The sequence below is a fragment of the Medicago sativa genome, chromosome 2 (assembly GCF_051527215.1).
Source record: "Medicago sativa cultivar Bolivia chromosome 2, Bolivia_mono, whole genome shotgun sequence".
NCBI classification, from domain to species: Eukaryota; Viridiplantae; Streptophyta; class Magnoliopsida; order Fabales; family Fabaceae; genus Medicago; species Medicago sativa.
The window spans coordinates 73,415,290-73,430,157 of record NC_140750.1 but is presented as its reverse complement, the minus strand read 5'-3'; the positions used below and the strand labels follow the sequence as shown (position 1 = coordinate 73,430,157).

General features: G+C 32.1%; 1 protein-coding gene, 1 long non-coding RNA gene and 1 pseudogene across 6 annotated transcripts; 1 reads left to right on the top strand and 2 right to left on the bottom strand.

Annotated features, from left to right (window-relative positions):
* Positions 1-6,546: 6,546 nt before the first annotated feature.
* LOC146950555 (uncharacterized) lies at positions 6,547-9,053 on the bottom strand. The gene is made up of 2 exons (XR_015027594.1): positions 7,337-9,053; positions 6,547-7,146 (listed from the first exon to the last, which is right to left on the bottom strand). It is a non-coding gene; the product is annotated as an uncharacterized LOC146950555 (long non-coding RNA).
* A 1,945-nt stretch (positions 9,054-10,998) lies between these two features.
* On the top strand, positions 10,999-11,898 carry LOC146950554 (glucan endo-1,3-beta-glucosidase 8 pseudogene; annotated as a pseudogene).
* LOC146950553 (myb-related protein 315-like) lies at positions 11,553-14,236 on the bottom strand. Of its 5 annotated transcripts, XM_085746467.1 has the most exons (9): positions 14,166-14,236; positions 13,995-14,062; positions 13,762-13,891; positions 13,225-13,604; positions 12,653-12,741; positions 12,440-12,533; positions 12,304-12,354; positions 12,019-12,179; positions 11,553-11,833 (listed from the first exon to the last, which is right to left on the bottom strand). In XM_085746467.1, the coding sequence occupies exons 3-5, from the start codon at positions 13,887-13,889 to the stop codon at positions 12,701-12,703; spliced, it is 549 nt and encodes a 182-aa protein (XP_085602593.1). In that variant the 5' UTR covers positions 13,890-13,891; positions 13,995-14,062; positions 14,166-14,236; the 3' UTR covers positions 11,553-11,833; positions 12,019-12,179; positions 12,304-12,354; positions 12,440-12,533; positions 12,653-12,700. The 5 variants fall into 5 exon arrangements, with proteins under 5 accessions (XP_085602593.1, XP_085602590.1, XP_085602591.1 ...); XM_085746464.1 differs by having other exon boundaries at positions 12,001-12,179; positions 12,653-13,604; XM_085746465.1 differs by having other exon boundaries at positions 12,015-12,179; positions 12,653-13,604.
* Between the last annotated feature and the right edge of the window lie 632 nt (positions 14,237-14,868).

Sequence of the window (14,868 nt, the reverse complement as noted above, 5' to 3'; positions counted from 1 at the left end):
ATATTAGTTTTGATGAAACGCAAATCCAATGAATGACTTTGGCATCATCAACCATTGCAAATCCGAAGACATCGATATTCCAGAGAATTGAATATAGTCATATTTGTGGTTTTATATTATTGTCATGAATGAGTGTTTGTTCACATATTCATCCTTTTTGTTTTTAGCGACTTTGAATTTGTATTGTATTGATATACCCTATCAATTTGAATTAATAATATCATTTATTATTGTAAAAAAATATAGATAAATTAAAATCACTTCATTTAGTTAAAGGGTATTTTTGTGAAGAAAAATAATAATGTGCCTTGATATTTGAATATGGTCTTATAAATAATTAAATATAGACAACAAAATTTGACAAAAGTGTCTTATAAATAGGGACTGATCCATATATTCATACAAAAATAATAATAAAATTAATATATTCACTTGATTTAATTTCTATACATTGTCTTTTTTTTAGGTGGTGATTTCTATACATTGTCAACGAAAACTATTTTTACAAATGCATTCAATCAAAACATGTTATATACACACACACTCGAGTCACTATTATAAGCAAAAGTCTATTTTTTATGTTCATTCAATAAATGATGTATGTGATCTATTATACAGGCCACATACATCATTTATTAAATGAACCTAAAAAAAATGAATTTTTACTTATAATAGTGACCGGAGAGTCTAGACATCACTTGAAATATTTTTTGAATTAGCATATTAAAGTAGCACCGTGTCATTTGACTAAATGCATGTTTAAACAAAGTCTATACCGTTAACGCATAAAAGTTATTCTCATATAAATATGTGTTTTTGTCAACAAAAGCCAAGTATTTATTTTGATCGTATCCACTAAATATTTTATTTATTTTTTAGTTAATTCCTAATTTTATTTTAACATCATTTTTTCAATAGTTTTCTCTTAAATAATTATAAAATAATAATTTAAGAGAAAACTTCCCCTTAAGGAATTAGATCAAAATTTTGAGGCAGCCTAATCTATTGTTTATCTTCATTCGAATTGTTATTATCATTGTTGTTTTGATTGGCGCTTCTTCTTCAAGAAGGACTAGTCTTTTTTTATGCATACGTTTTTATGGCTAAAAACTTGACACGGACGATCTCAAACTATTTTTTATGCATACGTTTTTATGGCTAAAAACTTGACACGGACGATCTCAAACTAATATGGGTCATTGAGCGTGCCAATTTGTTGTCGTGAATATATTTCTCTTCAAAAAGTAATCTGGAAAGACTAATCTATGACTCAAGTTAGATTCTTTGGAGGTTCTTAGTTGATAGGTTTAAGGTTACAAGCACACAGTTAGAGATCGAAGAAATGTATGGATATGTAAAAACATAAAGTAAAAACACCCAAGAAAGAAAAGTAAAGGAACAAAGTGTGCAAAAGAAAAAGTATGCCAATGCAGATAGGTTTGAGTTTCATACATTGTTCATTGTTACCACCGACAAGTTATCATGTGAGGGAGGATATGTTATCTATTTAGGTGTAGTTTGTGGAACGCAAATGAACTCATTCGCATGGAGTTTCATTCTAATGTTTATCAACTAAAAGATAAACTAACTCATAACATATAGAGTGTTACGCGTCTTTTAACTTCTAAGAATCTTCTTTTGCAATTTTCTCATTGATATTTGTATCTTTGGCGTTGGGAAACACATAACTGCTTGCCTAAGACTTCTCAGGTGTTCACATGACAACTTTCAGAAATTCCATAATTTTGAAATCTTCGAGTGACTTTAAACGTTACTGTTAGGAAACATGGCATCCATTGATGAAGGAGAGAAAAGCTTATGGAATTGTTCTATTGATAGTAAAATGAGATATTACAAAATGAGAAAGTTCACCCACTTATGGGGAGGTTACACCTATATATACTAATAGGACTAGTACTCCTTGTAACTAAACTATGTATCTCTAATAGTCCCCCTCAAGTTGGAAGGTGTTCAAAAAAAACACATCCAACTTGAAATGAGAAAATACAAGGAAAGATGCCGAAATACATCGGCTAAGAAAAATATCAAACAAGTGCTCATCCAACAAGAAGCAACCACAACTCAAGGTTGAACCAATTGAAGGAAGGAGCGTCAAAGCAACGCTTAACCACCATCCGGTAGAAGCCAATATCAACAAAGCCAATTAAGGCACAACACTTAACCATCAAGAGTGTTCAATCACTCAAGATAGAAGCACAATACAAGAAAGAAGTGCAAGGAAGGGACATAGTCTACAATGGAAGGAGGTCATATACAAGACCAAGGTTCCAAAGATAAAAAGTGATGTCCTCCAATGCCGAGCCGAGACAAGAAAAAACCAAATGCAAGGAAGAGCCATAGTCAACAATGGAAGGAGGTCATATGTTGAACAAACTTCACACCAAAAGTACCATGAAGCAACAAGACCAAGCTTCCAAAGATAAAAGTGATGCCCTCCTATGCCAAGCCGAGACAAGAAAATGCAGCAGTAATGCTGTCCAAAAAGAATGCAGACATGCAGCCCAGAGACGTCAAAATGAATCTCAAGAAAATGCATAAAAAGTCTGCCCAAAATTCAACAATGATCCAGGAACAGGAACAAAATGAAAGGTATCAATCAAAGAACGCCAATCACCCAAAACTGAGTTGTTACCATAAGCCGTCCCAAATACCAATCATAAGCAAAGGTAACTCACATAGCCTGAAACAAAAGGTCTTCAAAGTACATGATTGTAGAGGTTATAATCTTCAAATTAGAAAGTCCAATATAACCAAGACTGATCAACACACTATACACAGATGGGAAGTAAAAGTGTCGAATGTGTTGGCAGTGACAACCCAAACAGCTTTTGGTAAACATCCAAATCATGTTATCCAAGAACAACAACCAACAATGTATGGCTGCTCAAACAAAGCTAGTGGCAGTGATGAAGGAACCAGATCCAAATCTCAGGCAGTAATAACAACATCCAAACTATCTCAAAAGAATCTATTCAATCATCATGTAAGAGTACCATAATAGGAACAAGAAATGCAGCTGAAAATAAGAGTACCACATGTTCAAACCAGTCATGAGAAATTGCAGAATAAGCATTGCTCAAGAAAGTGCACGCAGCAACCAACAACAGCCTAAAACAAATCCAACACAATGTTGAAGCTTGACCAGAAACATCACCAACAAATCAGGACAAGAACAGCAATATGCATCCTAGCAAGAGGTAGGAAAACCATACCAGAACACTGTGAGTATAGTGATGCAAACAAACTCTTCAATCCATACCAGCGCCACAAGAAAATAGAGTTAGCTAGAGGCAACCAGAACTTCAGCAGTGAGATATACAAATTGCAACAAATCACAACCTCAAAGCCTGTTGAGAATGGAACAACGAAACAACACAACATGCTGAATCACGACTAGCGAAAAAGCTATTCCAATCGTGATTTTGCAGTGTGATTCGATGAAGATCGAAAATGAATTAACCAAACCACGCTTCTGTAAAAGCACTTCTCCAAACACGCTTCTTCAAGAATTGAGAATGAAAATCGAAAGCGCAATCGAAAGCGCAATCGCAATCGCAATCGTAACAAGAAATCAAATTATTCAATGATTGAAAAACTCAATCGATCAAGAATTCGAGCAATAAACTCGAATCAAAGAGGAAAGTGAATAAGACTGAAATCAAACGAAAGACGGTTGGATCGAAGTAACTGAAATTGAAATTGAGAAAAACAGAATGAAATGGAAAGGAAATTCAGCGATAGAGGAAACAAGTATCACGAACGAGAAGACACGAAAACAAAATTGAATTAGAGAAAGTTTATGAAATTGAGATTCGAAGGAAAACAGAATCAAAGACTAAATTGAATCAAAGACTAAACATAACAAAACGAATCGTAATCAAATTGGACTCGGAAACCCTAGGAATTGGGGGAAACGGTTATGTAAGATCAAGAACAATTGAAAGTGAAATTGATCGAGAAGGAAAGGAAGAACAATGAAAAAAGGAATCAGAATCAATGAAGAGAAAATGAAGGAGTATGAAATGATAAAAGGAAAATTGGAATGAGAAAAAAATGGAAGTGAGAAAATTGAATTTTCTCGAGAAAATGCAGCGGAAAATCCTTCAAGGTGGATACCAATCTTGCTCTGATACCATGTTAGGAAACATGGCATCCATTGATGAAGGAGAGAAAAGCTTATGGAATTGTTCTATTGATAGTAAAATGAGATATTACAAAATGAGAAAGTTCACCCACTTATGGGGAGGTTACACCTATATATACTAATAGGACTAGTACTCCTTGTAACTAAACTATGTATCTCTAATAGTTACTTTTAATTTTTAGAGGAAAATAGAACTAGTTCACTTGAAACACTGTTATTCGAAATTTACCCATGTACAAATAGAAAAAGTCTCATATATTAAAATTTATTTTATACGTCATTTACGATTGAAAATTATTTGATGACCATATGTAAAGTAATTTTGTTTTTTATGTTTTTCTGAATTTGACAAATCATGGATATATTGTAAGTTCAATTCCCTTTTTCTCCTTTCTAATATTGTCGATGCAATTTCTTTTCTGCTACCACAAGATCAAGGTCCCCTTTTATTTTTTAATAAACAACATCAATGCCTTGTCTTTTTATCATAAAAATTATGAATACCTATTCTTTTTTTTTTACTTACTAGTTACAAACCCGTGCTTCGCACGGGGTTAGCTACTTTTTTGACAAAATATTATATCGGAATAATAGATTGCAAATTGACAGATAATTATAAACCATTATACAATATTTAGAGTACTCTTGCATTACGGATTATAAAATTAAGGGTCATGTTAACTTGTGCCCTTGGGGCACAAGTTAAGGAGCTTAAAATGGAAATTAAAAATAAATTTTGTATTGAAAGTATAACTTTTGCAACTTTTAAAGCATTGAATGCACAAGTTCCAAGAAAAACTTTCTACATTTGATTTCTTAACTTATGCCCCAAGGGCACAAGTTAACATTTCCCTAAAATTAAATCTTCAAAACGTCTTATCACAAGTAACAAATGAAAATGTCTGATCCACCACCCTGCATTATGCAGAGTCAAACTAACCTCGTGGGTACCCACTATACGGGTACCCGTGGGTATTGAGGTATCCATGGGTACCCATGGAGTTTTGAATTTATATATTTTTTTGTACAAATAATGACTTTTTTTAATTACCAAAACACCTCAACTTTTAAACATTCATACATAATTCATTTAAAATTTCATAAATCATACATAATCCATAGAAAATTCATGTTTCTTATATAATCTATATGTTTTATGATGTAATTGAAGTGAAAACGGTGAACTTAATAAGTTGAATTAAAAAAATTTAAAATAAAAATAGGTTATTATTGAGGATTTTTAGGTTATTAATTAGCAAATAATTGTGTTTAATATCAATGAATTAAATGCATAAGAATGTTTGGATTGTAGAGTATGGACTTACCCACTCTAGCATAGCACCCTTTTGATTCAAGGTTTTTCGAAACTCAAGGGTTGTCATTCCAGTTATAAGCTCTAATAAGAGAATGCCGAATCCAAACACATCAATTTTCTCAGATGATTGGCCAGTCGAGAGGTACTCTGGTGCAATATGTGTGCTGTGCACGGGTTAAATGTTGCGTTTTCGATAGACTTTGTTATATACGAATAATGAGCAAACCAAGAGGAATAGTTGTATTCAAAGGTATAGCGGCTTTTTTACAATCTAGCAAACTAAGGAAAAGAGTATAATAGGATTATTGCACACATATGAAGAACCCTCTCAAGAATTGGCTTATAATCACCAGACATGTCCCTGGTTGATCTTTGTGACTCTTGTCAATAAAAAAATCATGGAGTGTCCTCAAAATTCTTTGGCTGTTATTTTTATTACAAAAAATAAAGGAAAAAATAGCATGAAATTGCCATAAACATTAAGGAATCAAACATTAAATGTGTGTGAGAAAATGACTCAATATCTATGGCAAGAAAATTGAATGTCACTTTCAATTTATAATAAAATTTATAATTGTCATAATGAACTGAATAGTGCATTGAGAATATGCAAAACCAATCAAAATCCTAGTGCTTGACCCTCCAAACAATCTAATTTGAATAAATTAGTTCGCACGGGTTGAATATCGCGTTTTTGAAAATTTTTGTTATATTTTTTAATCTACATTAAGATGAAAAATTGTCAAATACACTTATTAATTAGATTTCAGCTCAAAGGGAAATAGTTGAACATACTTAGCAATCTTTCTACAAAAGTGTTTTTATTGAATCCTATGAACGTTTTTATTCTTGTGTTTATGATTAAAAGTGGTTAATTCTTACCTTTTGGAACAATGTTGATGCCATTGAGGTCGACTGTTTCATTCAATGAAGAAATGAGCTCATATAAACCCTTTAAACCTATGAAGCTAGATCTTGCTCATAGCAAGAGGTTGTTTCATTCATAACAGTTGAGCAAGAAAAACAATAACAGCAACTTAAGCAAATAGAAGTAAACAACATCAAGTAACATCAAGGACAATACATGTCTTAATTCAGAAACATTGTTCACAGATGAAATAGTTAATGGACAACAGATGTGGAAAACATAGCCCAGGCACAACACACATAGAAAACATAAGCAGTTGCCAACATCGTGACCTAATCTTCGACTTTGTAGACCTGAACGTAGTGGCTGAAAGGTCCATCGAAAATTTGAAGTGGATTTTGTCGCCGCATACAAACTCATTTTCAGCACAAAAAGGTTCCCATCCTTGCTGAAGTGTTCCGTAAATGATGTCGTCATCCCTATGGAATCTGACCTCACATGCTTTTCTCGGATTGTTGAGTTTTCCACACAGAATCAGGTGATAAAATCATATTCTCAAAGGAAGTCCTTGAAATCTTGGCTAACAACCACAATATGGTAGACAATATACATATATTTGGTTAAAAGAAGTATTCAAATGATAGAATAAAAGTTTTGAGAATATTTAATAGTTTGAAGATGTGTACCATAAATCAAAAAAGCATTTCACTTGTTTTTATATTCACTTGGGAAAGATATTGATCCAACAATGTCACTATCAGATAGTCTTTAAGGCTTCAAATCATATTTGAAGTGTACCTGTAAAATCCAAGAAATAAGCAGAGAAAAAGACTAATGATGTTGGATCTACAAAAGAAAATTATCAGCAAAAAAATGGATAAAGAGATCTTTTCACATCTTAAAGAGGGAAAAATACAGAACAATATATAAGGAAAGGACAAGGACAAAAGACAATACATATTAAGGATGAGGGAAATTAGTTATGTACCTTAATTAGCCAGTTGACCAATACACCCCGCATATGAGGAATAATCTCTATCTGAATTGACATGTAATTTGATAGAGCTTGACTATGTGCCTGTGATCGGAAGTAATTTTTAAAAAACAAATATCAGTTAGAGAGCAAGGAAAAAATATAATATAAATTTGTATGTGGAAAACTAAAAGCTCGTGGTAGCATTACGATTATGCCAAAGAGGATGCGCCAAAATCATCGAAACCATGGCACAAGTAAGATTGCATCACAATTTCTGATAAGATAAAAAGGAAAAAAAATTGAAGGAAGATAAATAAGCATCTAGTATCTAGTAATAACATATGAGATCAGAAGAGACACCAAACTAAAATGTGATTTATTCATGTTCACAATTTTGGGACCCTGATATAGGATTGTTGGATAAAAACGTAGACATTGACTATATTGACTGTAAGATATGATTGTCATGTATTGTGCATATTAATTATGATAATTCCTGCTAGATAGGGATGACTTCCCAGACCCCTTCCCGGACCCTGCATATACGGGAGCTCTAGGGCACTGGGTTGCCCTTATATATCATATCATTATCATATAGACATGGAATAAAGGGGTTTCTATTACTCTAAATGGCAAATAGATTCTATAATGTAGAATAACGTAAAAATAAGTTACTCTAATTTTTATTCCCAATTATGGCTCAAAAGAATCATTATTTTCAGTGGTGTTCTCTAAAAATCAATAGTTGAGGCATAAGATCATAATTATTTCTATTCTAATGTTTTGAATATTTTTCACTGTAACTTGTTGCATATAGGACTTACCACAATGTAATACTATTATAACTCAAAATCATATTTACTTACTTTAAGAGCTAATTTCACTTTGACTGCAGACACAATTGTAAACACTAACCTTCTGACATTTATGTTGGTACACTTAATCATCTACTTTTTACTATATGAATGAATGAAAGAAAATCTAACATAATATCACAGATGTTTGAATCCAATTGAAAGAAAGTTAAGGAAATTAGAGCTGATACAATCCAGTTAACATCATAATCCTGATATCTGTCTCTCCGAATATAGCATGAAAGCAATGAGACTACAGAAATTACTTATGATGGAGTTCTATATTTCCAACTGGACTGAGAAAACAAAATGCACAGTTGTTTTTATCCGTGACTAAAATGGATCGGCGTCGTATTTTTCATGATGTAAGCATATTGACTACAAATACAAAAACAGAAGAAGTGAATAATAAATCTCAAAATGAGTTGCTGCAACATATCAGCTTCATCAAATAATGACTTCAGTCATTCAGTTTTTCTTGAAGGAAAAAGAACCAAATCCACAGAAACAAATCTTAACATTTAATTAACAATACTAATTACTTGGTTAATAAGTCCAAAAATTAATTCTGAAATCAGGTTGTGTTTCACTTCAAAAATCAATTTTTCACTCTATAATGATTTCTGAGCTTACTATAGTATATATACATGATGAACTCAAAATTATTTTTTATTGTAACAATGATTCCCAAAAAAGATATGATTTTCAAAATAAGAATGTTAATGTTAAGATCCTCTCAAATTTAAAAATCAAAGTGAGATCAAATATGGAAATTAGCACTTTAACATCCTCAGCTTGCAAAAGAAATACACAATCTCTCTGCCACCAAACTTTATTAGAGCATGAGGAGAAATATCCAACATAAAATTAGGCTGACAAAATATTATATTGAAAGGATAGATTGCGAAATGACAGATAATTATAAATCATAATACAATATTTAGAGTACTCTTGCATTACGGATTACAAAATTAAATCTTCAAAATGGCTTGATCACGAGTAACAAATGAAAACATATTTAGTTAGCGGTAGAAACACTTTTGTAGTAATAATTGATATCTATCTATAAACCAATGAAAACCATATTACCAAAGCTACCTGATTTATATCATTTTGACTTTCAACTTCAACGTATATAAATCCTTTCACATGATCTACAGCAAAGGCAGATATTAACTGCAATTTAATATCCAGTTCTTTCAGGTGAACAAATTTCTGCATCAGACAGATAGCTGAAAGCTTCTCTACTTGATTTATATCATTTTGTGTTTTAGCTTCAACATATATAAATCTTTTCACATGATCTACAGGAAAGGATAGGGATGTCAATGGATAGCCATGGGTACGGATAATATGATACTCGTCCCCGCCCCGTTGGATAAATTTGATACCCGTGCCAGCCCCGTATCCTCGTGGGTGCCCACTATACGGGTACCCGTGGGTATTGAATGACGTATTTTTTTTTAAAAATTTAATCTAAAGGATAAATGTTTTAAACCACATTTAAAACATATTGTCATTGAAATATTATACAAAATATACATGCCAACATACAACAACTTCCAAAAGATTAGAACTTTTCTTCAAGCAAGATTATTTCTACGAACCACCTCAACAAATAACATTGTAGGAGGAACACCCAAATCGAATAGCAGCTTGTCGCCCTCTTGTAGGTGATTGTCCCTAACAAACTGGAACCAACCTTCTCCCAAGGATTTTTCAGCCTTGTTACGCTCAACGGTAATGAGGAGGCAATCGTATTCCTGACCGGTAAGCACATCAATCAACTGCATTGTCTTTCTTGTAGTTGTATTTTTCAAAGAAACAATTGCATTTTTCTCATTCTAGCAAATTAAAGGAAAGAGCAGAATATGAGTGAAAATGCAAACTTCATATTCATATATAAAAAAAGGTAAAAAAATAAAAAAAAAATCTAAGTTTGAAAAAAATCTAATCTAATATAACAATAAAAAAAGGGTCCTTAAACGCATGGTTATTTGATTTTTTTTCAAAAATAATATAAAGGATGGAAAAAATCAAGAATAAAAGAAAATTGTCAAAGAATGGATAATAGTTACTATAGCCATTTTTTAATATCTAAATTTATTTGAATCTTGAAATAAAGGGGAATGGAGAGAAGTTTCTTTGCAACACTCTTTATAGTTCTCACACAATTTTTTTTTATTTTTATGGTTCAAGTTAACGTTATAGTTCAAGTATCCGCTAACAAATACTGTTACAAAGTAAGTATCTGATATCTCATATAATCCATTAGATATTAAGTTGTTAAATAATGTGTGGCCTAGCAAAAACTTCTTTTAATCTAATTAAGATTAAGATTGTGATGATGATAAATGAATACGCTTAACACTAATGCAAAACATGCTGGCAGTGCCTGGCATTATAACTGAACTAAGGAACGAATCTCTGTGTGTGTGTGTGTGTGTGTATATATATATATATATATATATATATATATATATATATATATATATATAAATATTCCATTCAAGAAATTCTTTTTTTGGTATTATTGTTAAAAGTAAGAAAGAGAGAGAAAAAAGTTGCAATTTTAAGTCCTTGTTTTATTTTATGTACCTTATTTGTGAAGACATGCAATGAAACACAAGCACCGAGAAAAAATAACTAACTCTGAACATCTATAAATTCTCGTTCCTTGAATCACACGTTCCCTTTTCTTTTTTCACTCCCATTTCTTTGGATTCTGTTCTTTCATTATTCTTGAAACTCAGAAAAAAAAATTGGCACAAGAAAATGCAACTCAACATTATCTAATGACATTACTCTTCATCATTATTTTCTTCTTAAGTATGGCTTCATGTGGTTATGGAGTTGGAGTCAAGTGGGGAACCATGGCCACTCACCAACTTCCTCCAAACAACGTCGTTAAAATGCTTCAAGAAAATGGCTTTGATAAACTCAAACTGTTTGATGCTGATGAATGGGTTATGACAGCTTTGTTAGGGACTGATATTGAGGTTATGTTAGCAATTCCTAATAATATGTTGGAAGAAATAAGCAAGGATCCTAAAGTTGCTGATTCTTGGGTTTATGAAAATGTCACCAGCTACTTGTACCCTGGTGGATTAAACATCAAGTTAAGCATTTTTTTAATCCTATAACCATATTCAACATTCATTCATCACTTTACATGCACATTATATCTTGCATTTTCTTTAATTTTTCCTTTACTCACTGTGCTTTTACCATGTCTTTCATTTTTCTTGGTCTAATTCTTGTTCAAAAAAAAAGACATTGTAGATTACCAGTTTGTAGCAATGGTTTTTTGTACCTTTTCTGCTCATATTTCTGAAGGCTGCAGGAGTTGATATTGTACTTTTTCTAATGCCATATTCTGTCTATAATCTTCATCTATTTAGCTTCTTGAACTGACAGTGTTTAGTTGATTATATCTTAACTCTACATTTATGATACAAATATTGCAGATACATTGCACTTGGCAATGAACCTTTCCTCAAGGAATATAATGGAACATATCTAATGTACACTCTACCAGCTCTTAAGAATATACAAACATCTCTCAACAATGCAGGACTTGGTTCAAGCATCAAAGCCACAGTTCCATTCAATGCTGATGTATATTATTCACCAGACTCAAATCTAGAGCATAATCCTAAATCAAATAATAAGTTTAGGTTAATATTAGAAAATGATTTATTGAATAAGATATCTTATTGATCAAAATTTCAAAATGAAACTTCTTAAAATGTAAAGAAACAATCTCATAGAATTAATTATAAAGTAGAGGTCATAAAGAGCAATAAGTAAAATATACAGAACTTGATTCTCAACACCTACAATCATTCTTTCTTCCCATATCTGTCTCAGACTATATGACTAAACTGACTGTGTGAAAATCTGAACTTAGGTGGAGGCCCCTCATGGTAAAAGCTTGGCATAGAGCTTGCTTTAAATTTTAAACTTCTCCTCAACTGTTTGATGGCTTCCTATTTCTCATCCTTAATCGTTGAACAAATTAGAGTGAGAAAACTAACATAAATTTATATCTATAAGAAGAAAAGAAGTAACAGAATGACAATGTAATTCATGGTTTTTTGAGATAATAAATAAATCCCTTTTTACCTTGCTTCTTTTTTATTCTTCTCAGCTTCCATTGCTTGATTTTGAATAGAACTATGACACAAATAAAAGGGGATGCTCCGATCAATTTGAGATGAAAACCCTATTGAAACAAAACTAATTAATCAACAAATTTTACCTCCTTTCTTCTTTGTGCACGTTCAGTTGACCAAAAGCTTGGAGCAGAAGCAACAGTCGCCCTGGATTTGAACGACCTCACAGAAGTTGCAGTTCTTTACATGGTCACGGAGAAAATTATAAGATAAAGTAAAAAAAATATCATTGCTAGAATAAGGAAAACATGAGATGAGATTTTGACACCCTTTGACTATAAGGTTTATAAGAGCATTACCCAGAAGCAACTGAACATGAATCGTCCTCGTTAAAATGTTTCTTGTTATCAGGTTTCAATGGTTTCCTTGAAACTGAAGGAGACTTCAACTGCAAGGCACAAACAGTCAAAACAAAAGTTTCGAAACTAACTCTGAGTACATAATAATAAATTAACCATAAACATTTCACTATCTGAATATCCTATGCCCATTGCACTATATAACAAAGAAGTGTCAGAACAAAAGAAATTGAATGGTTAAGTGAATGTACAATCTTTCACAAATAAGTTATAAAGTTAAATTGTTTCACAAAATCTTTCTATAGAAAACCAAAATCAATTATCTTACATAGGTATAGATTCAAGGCTGAAATAGAAATTAAAGAATGCTTCCAAAGGGTTTTACCCAAGTGATTTTATGAAATGGACTATATAGGTTCTATTGTTGAAATAATCTTTCACTTATATCTTGGAACATTACATATCTATTCTAACATAGATATATAAGAATACAAATATTTTCCCCTATGTTCCAGTTAGAAAAATATTAAATTTAGAAATATAACAGAGTTCATTTTCAGTGTTTGTATAACTCATCTGAAGTGGAAAATTTCCCATCAAATCTGAGGGTTGAATGAACCTATCTATGAAAAACTCTTTGTTGCAAGAACCTTCCATTTCCATTGCATATGCTTTTGGTGAAATTGAAGATGTTCTTTGCTCATAGCTAGAAGCTGCATCTGATTTTGAACTCTCTGATTTCAAAAGGTTCAATTCATTGGATAATAATATCTCTGGTGCTTTCTCTTGACTCTTATTAGCATTTTCCTCTCCATTATTCTCAACCTCAGACAATGGTTTATGAGTCACAGGATCTATACCTTTTTGCCTCAGTCTCTTCTTCAAACATGAGTTCCATAGATTCATTTCATTGTCTGTCCTTCCCGGCAATTGCGCCGCAATTTGAGACCATCTGATAAGAAGAAAATGAACATAATTTTTTAAAACGGACAATATTAGTATTGTTAGGATTATACCGAGAGTGAGATCGAGCCCTCGACCTCCTTATCACTCTTGCTTAACCATAGGAGAAGATAAAAATAGGGACTAAGTTAGTAGTTGAAATTTACCTATTTCCTAGTACTGCATGAAGTTCAACAATGTGATTTTCTTCCTCTTGTGAGAATGTTCCTCTTTTTAAATCAGGTCTTAAGTAATTGATCCACCTAAGCCTGCAGCTCTTACCACATCTTTGCATACCTGATAATATTAAACAAAAATTCAAAACTAAAAGATGATTAATAACAATTTTGACATTATATTATTATATGCTAATGGAGATAAAATTGGATAATTGATTTACCTGCTTGCTTAGGTACTGAACTCCAACATCCATGACCATACGTTGTTCTATCAGCAACAATATTTATTCTGCAGGTGGACTTTCATTTCATATCTAATATTCTATGGTATATACGAATTTTGCTAACATGTATCTAATATTCTATTGTAACTATGAATTTTGCTAACATACCTTGTCTAGAATTGTTTCTATCACATCATCCGCCAACTTCATTTCAAACTCGAAAAGAAGTGCAATTAACATTTGCTTGACCTGTCAGACATCACCAAATAAGGGAAAGAAAAGCAAATTCAAATTAAAATGATATCAATGAGAAGAGGATAAATGTCATAGCAACAAAGAATAATGTCAAAAACCAAGACCAGAAAAAAAAGTTTTCACTTAGGAATAAAATCATAAAATTCAGTGGATTAACAAACGTGCCATTTTCATTGAGGGTATATGAACAAATAATAATCATCTCACCTCTGGACGCTCTATAAAGCCAGTAATGTGCAAATCATAGAGCCTAAATGAGACTGCAGGAAAATCCCAAACATAATATATCAGGACAGACAGATCAAAGTGAGGAATTTAAGGTAAACAACAATAAGTGGAGGATTCAATTTTTAACTCACATTCTATATTGTCTTCTAGCGCTGCGTTTGGGTGGAAGACATTGAGAGATCTAACGAAGTCATCAAAATCAACAACACCCTTTCTCTTGACATCAAATAGATCAAAGATCTGCACGTATAAATTTCTGACATCGTATCAATGGATATCCAGTCAATTGAAAAAGTTATTTCACAAGAATGGCTTAGTTTCATCTTGGTAAATGAAAGAAGAGTCATGAGGGGACATTATTAAAAAGTCATCAAAAAGAATATCACTG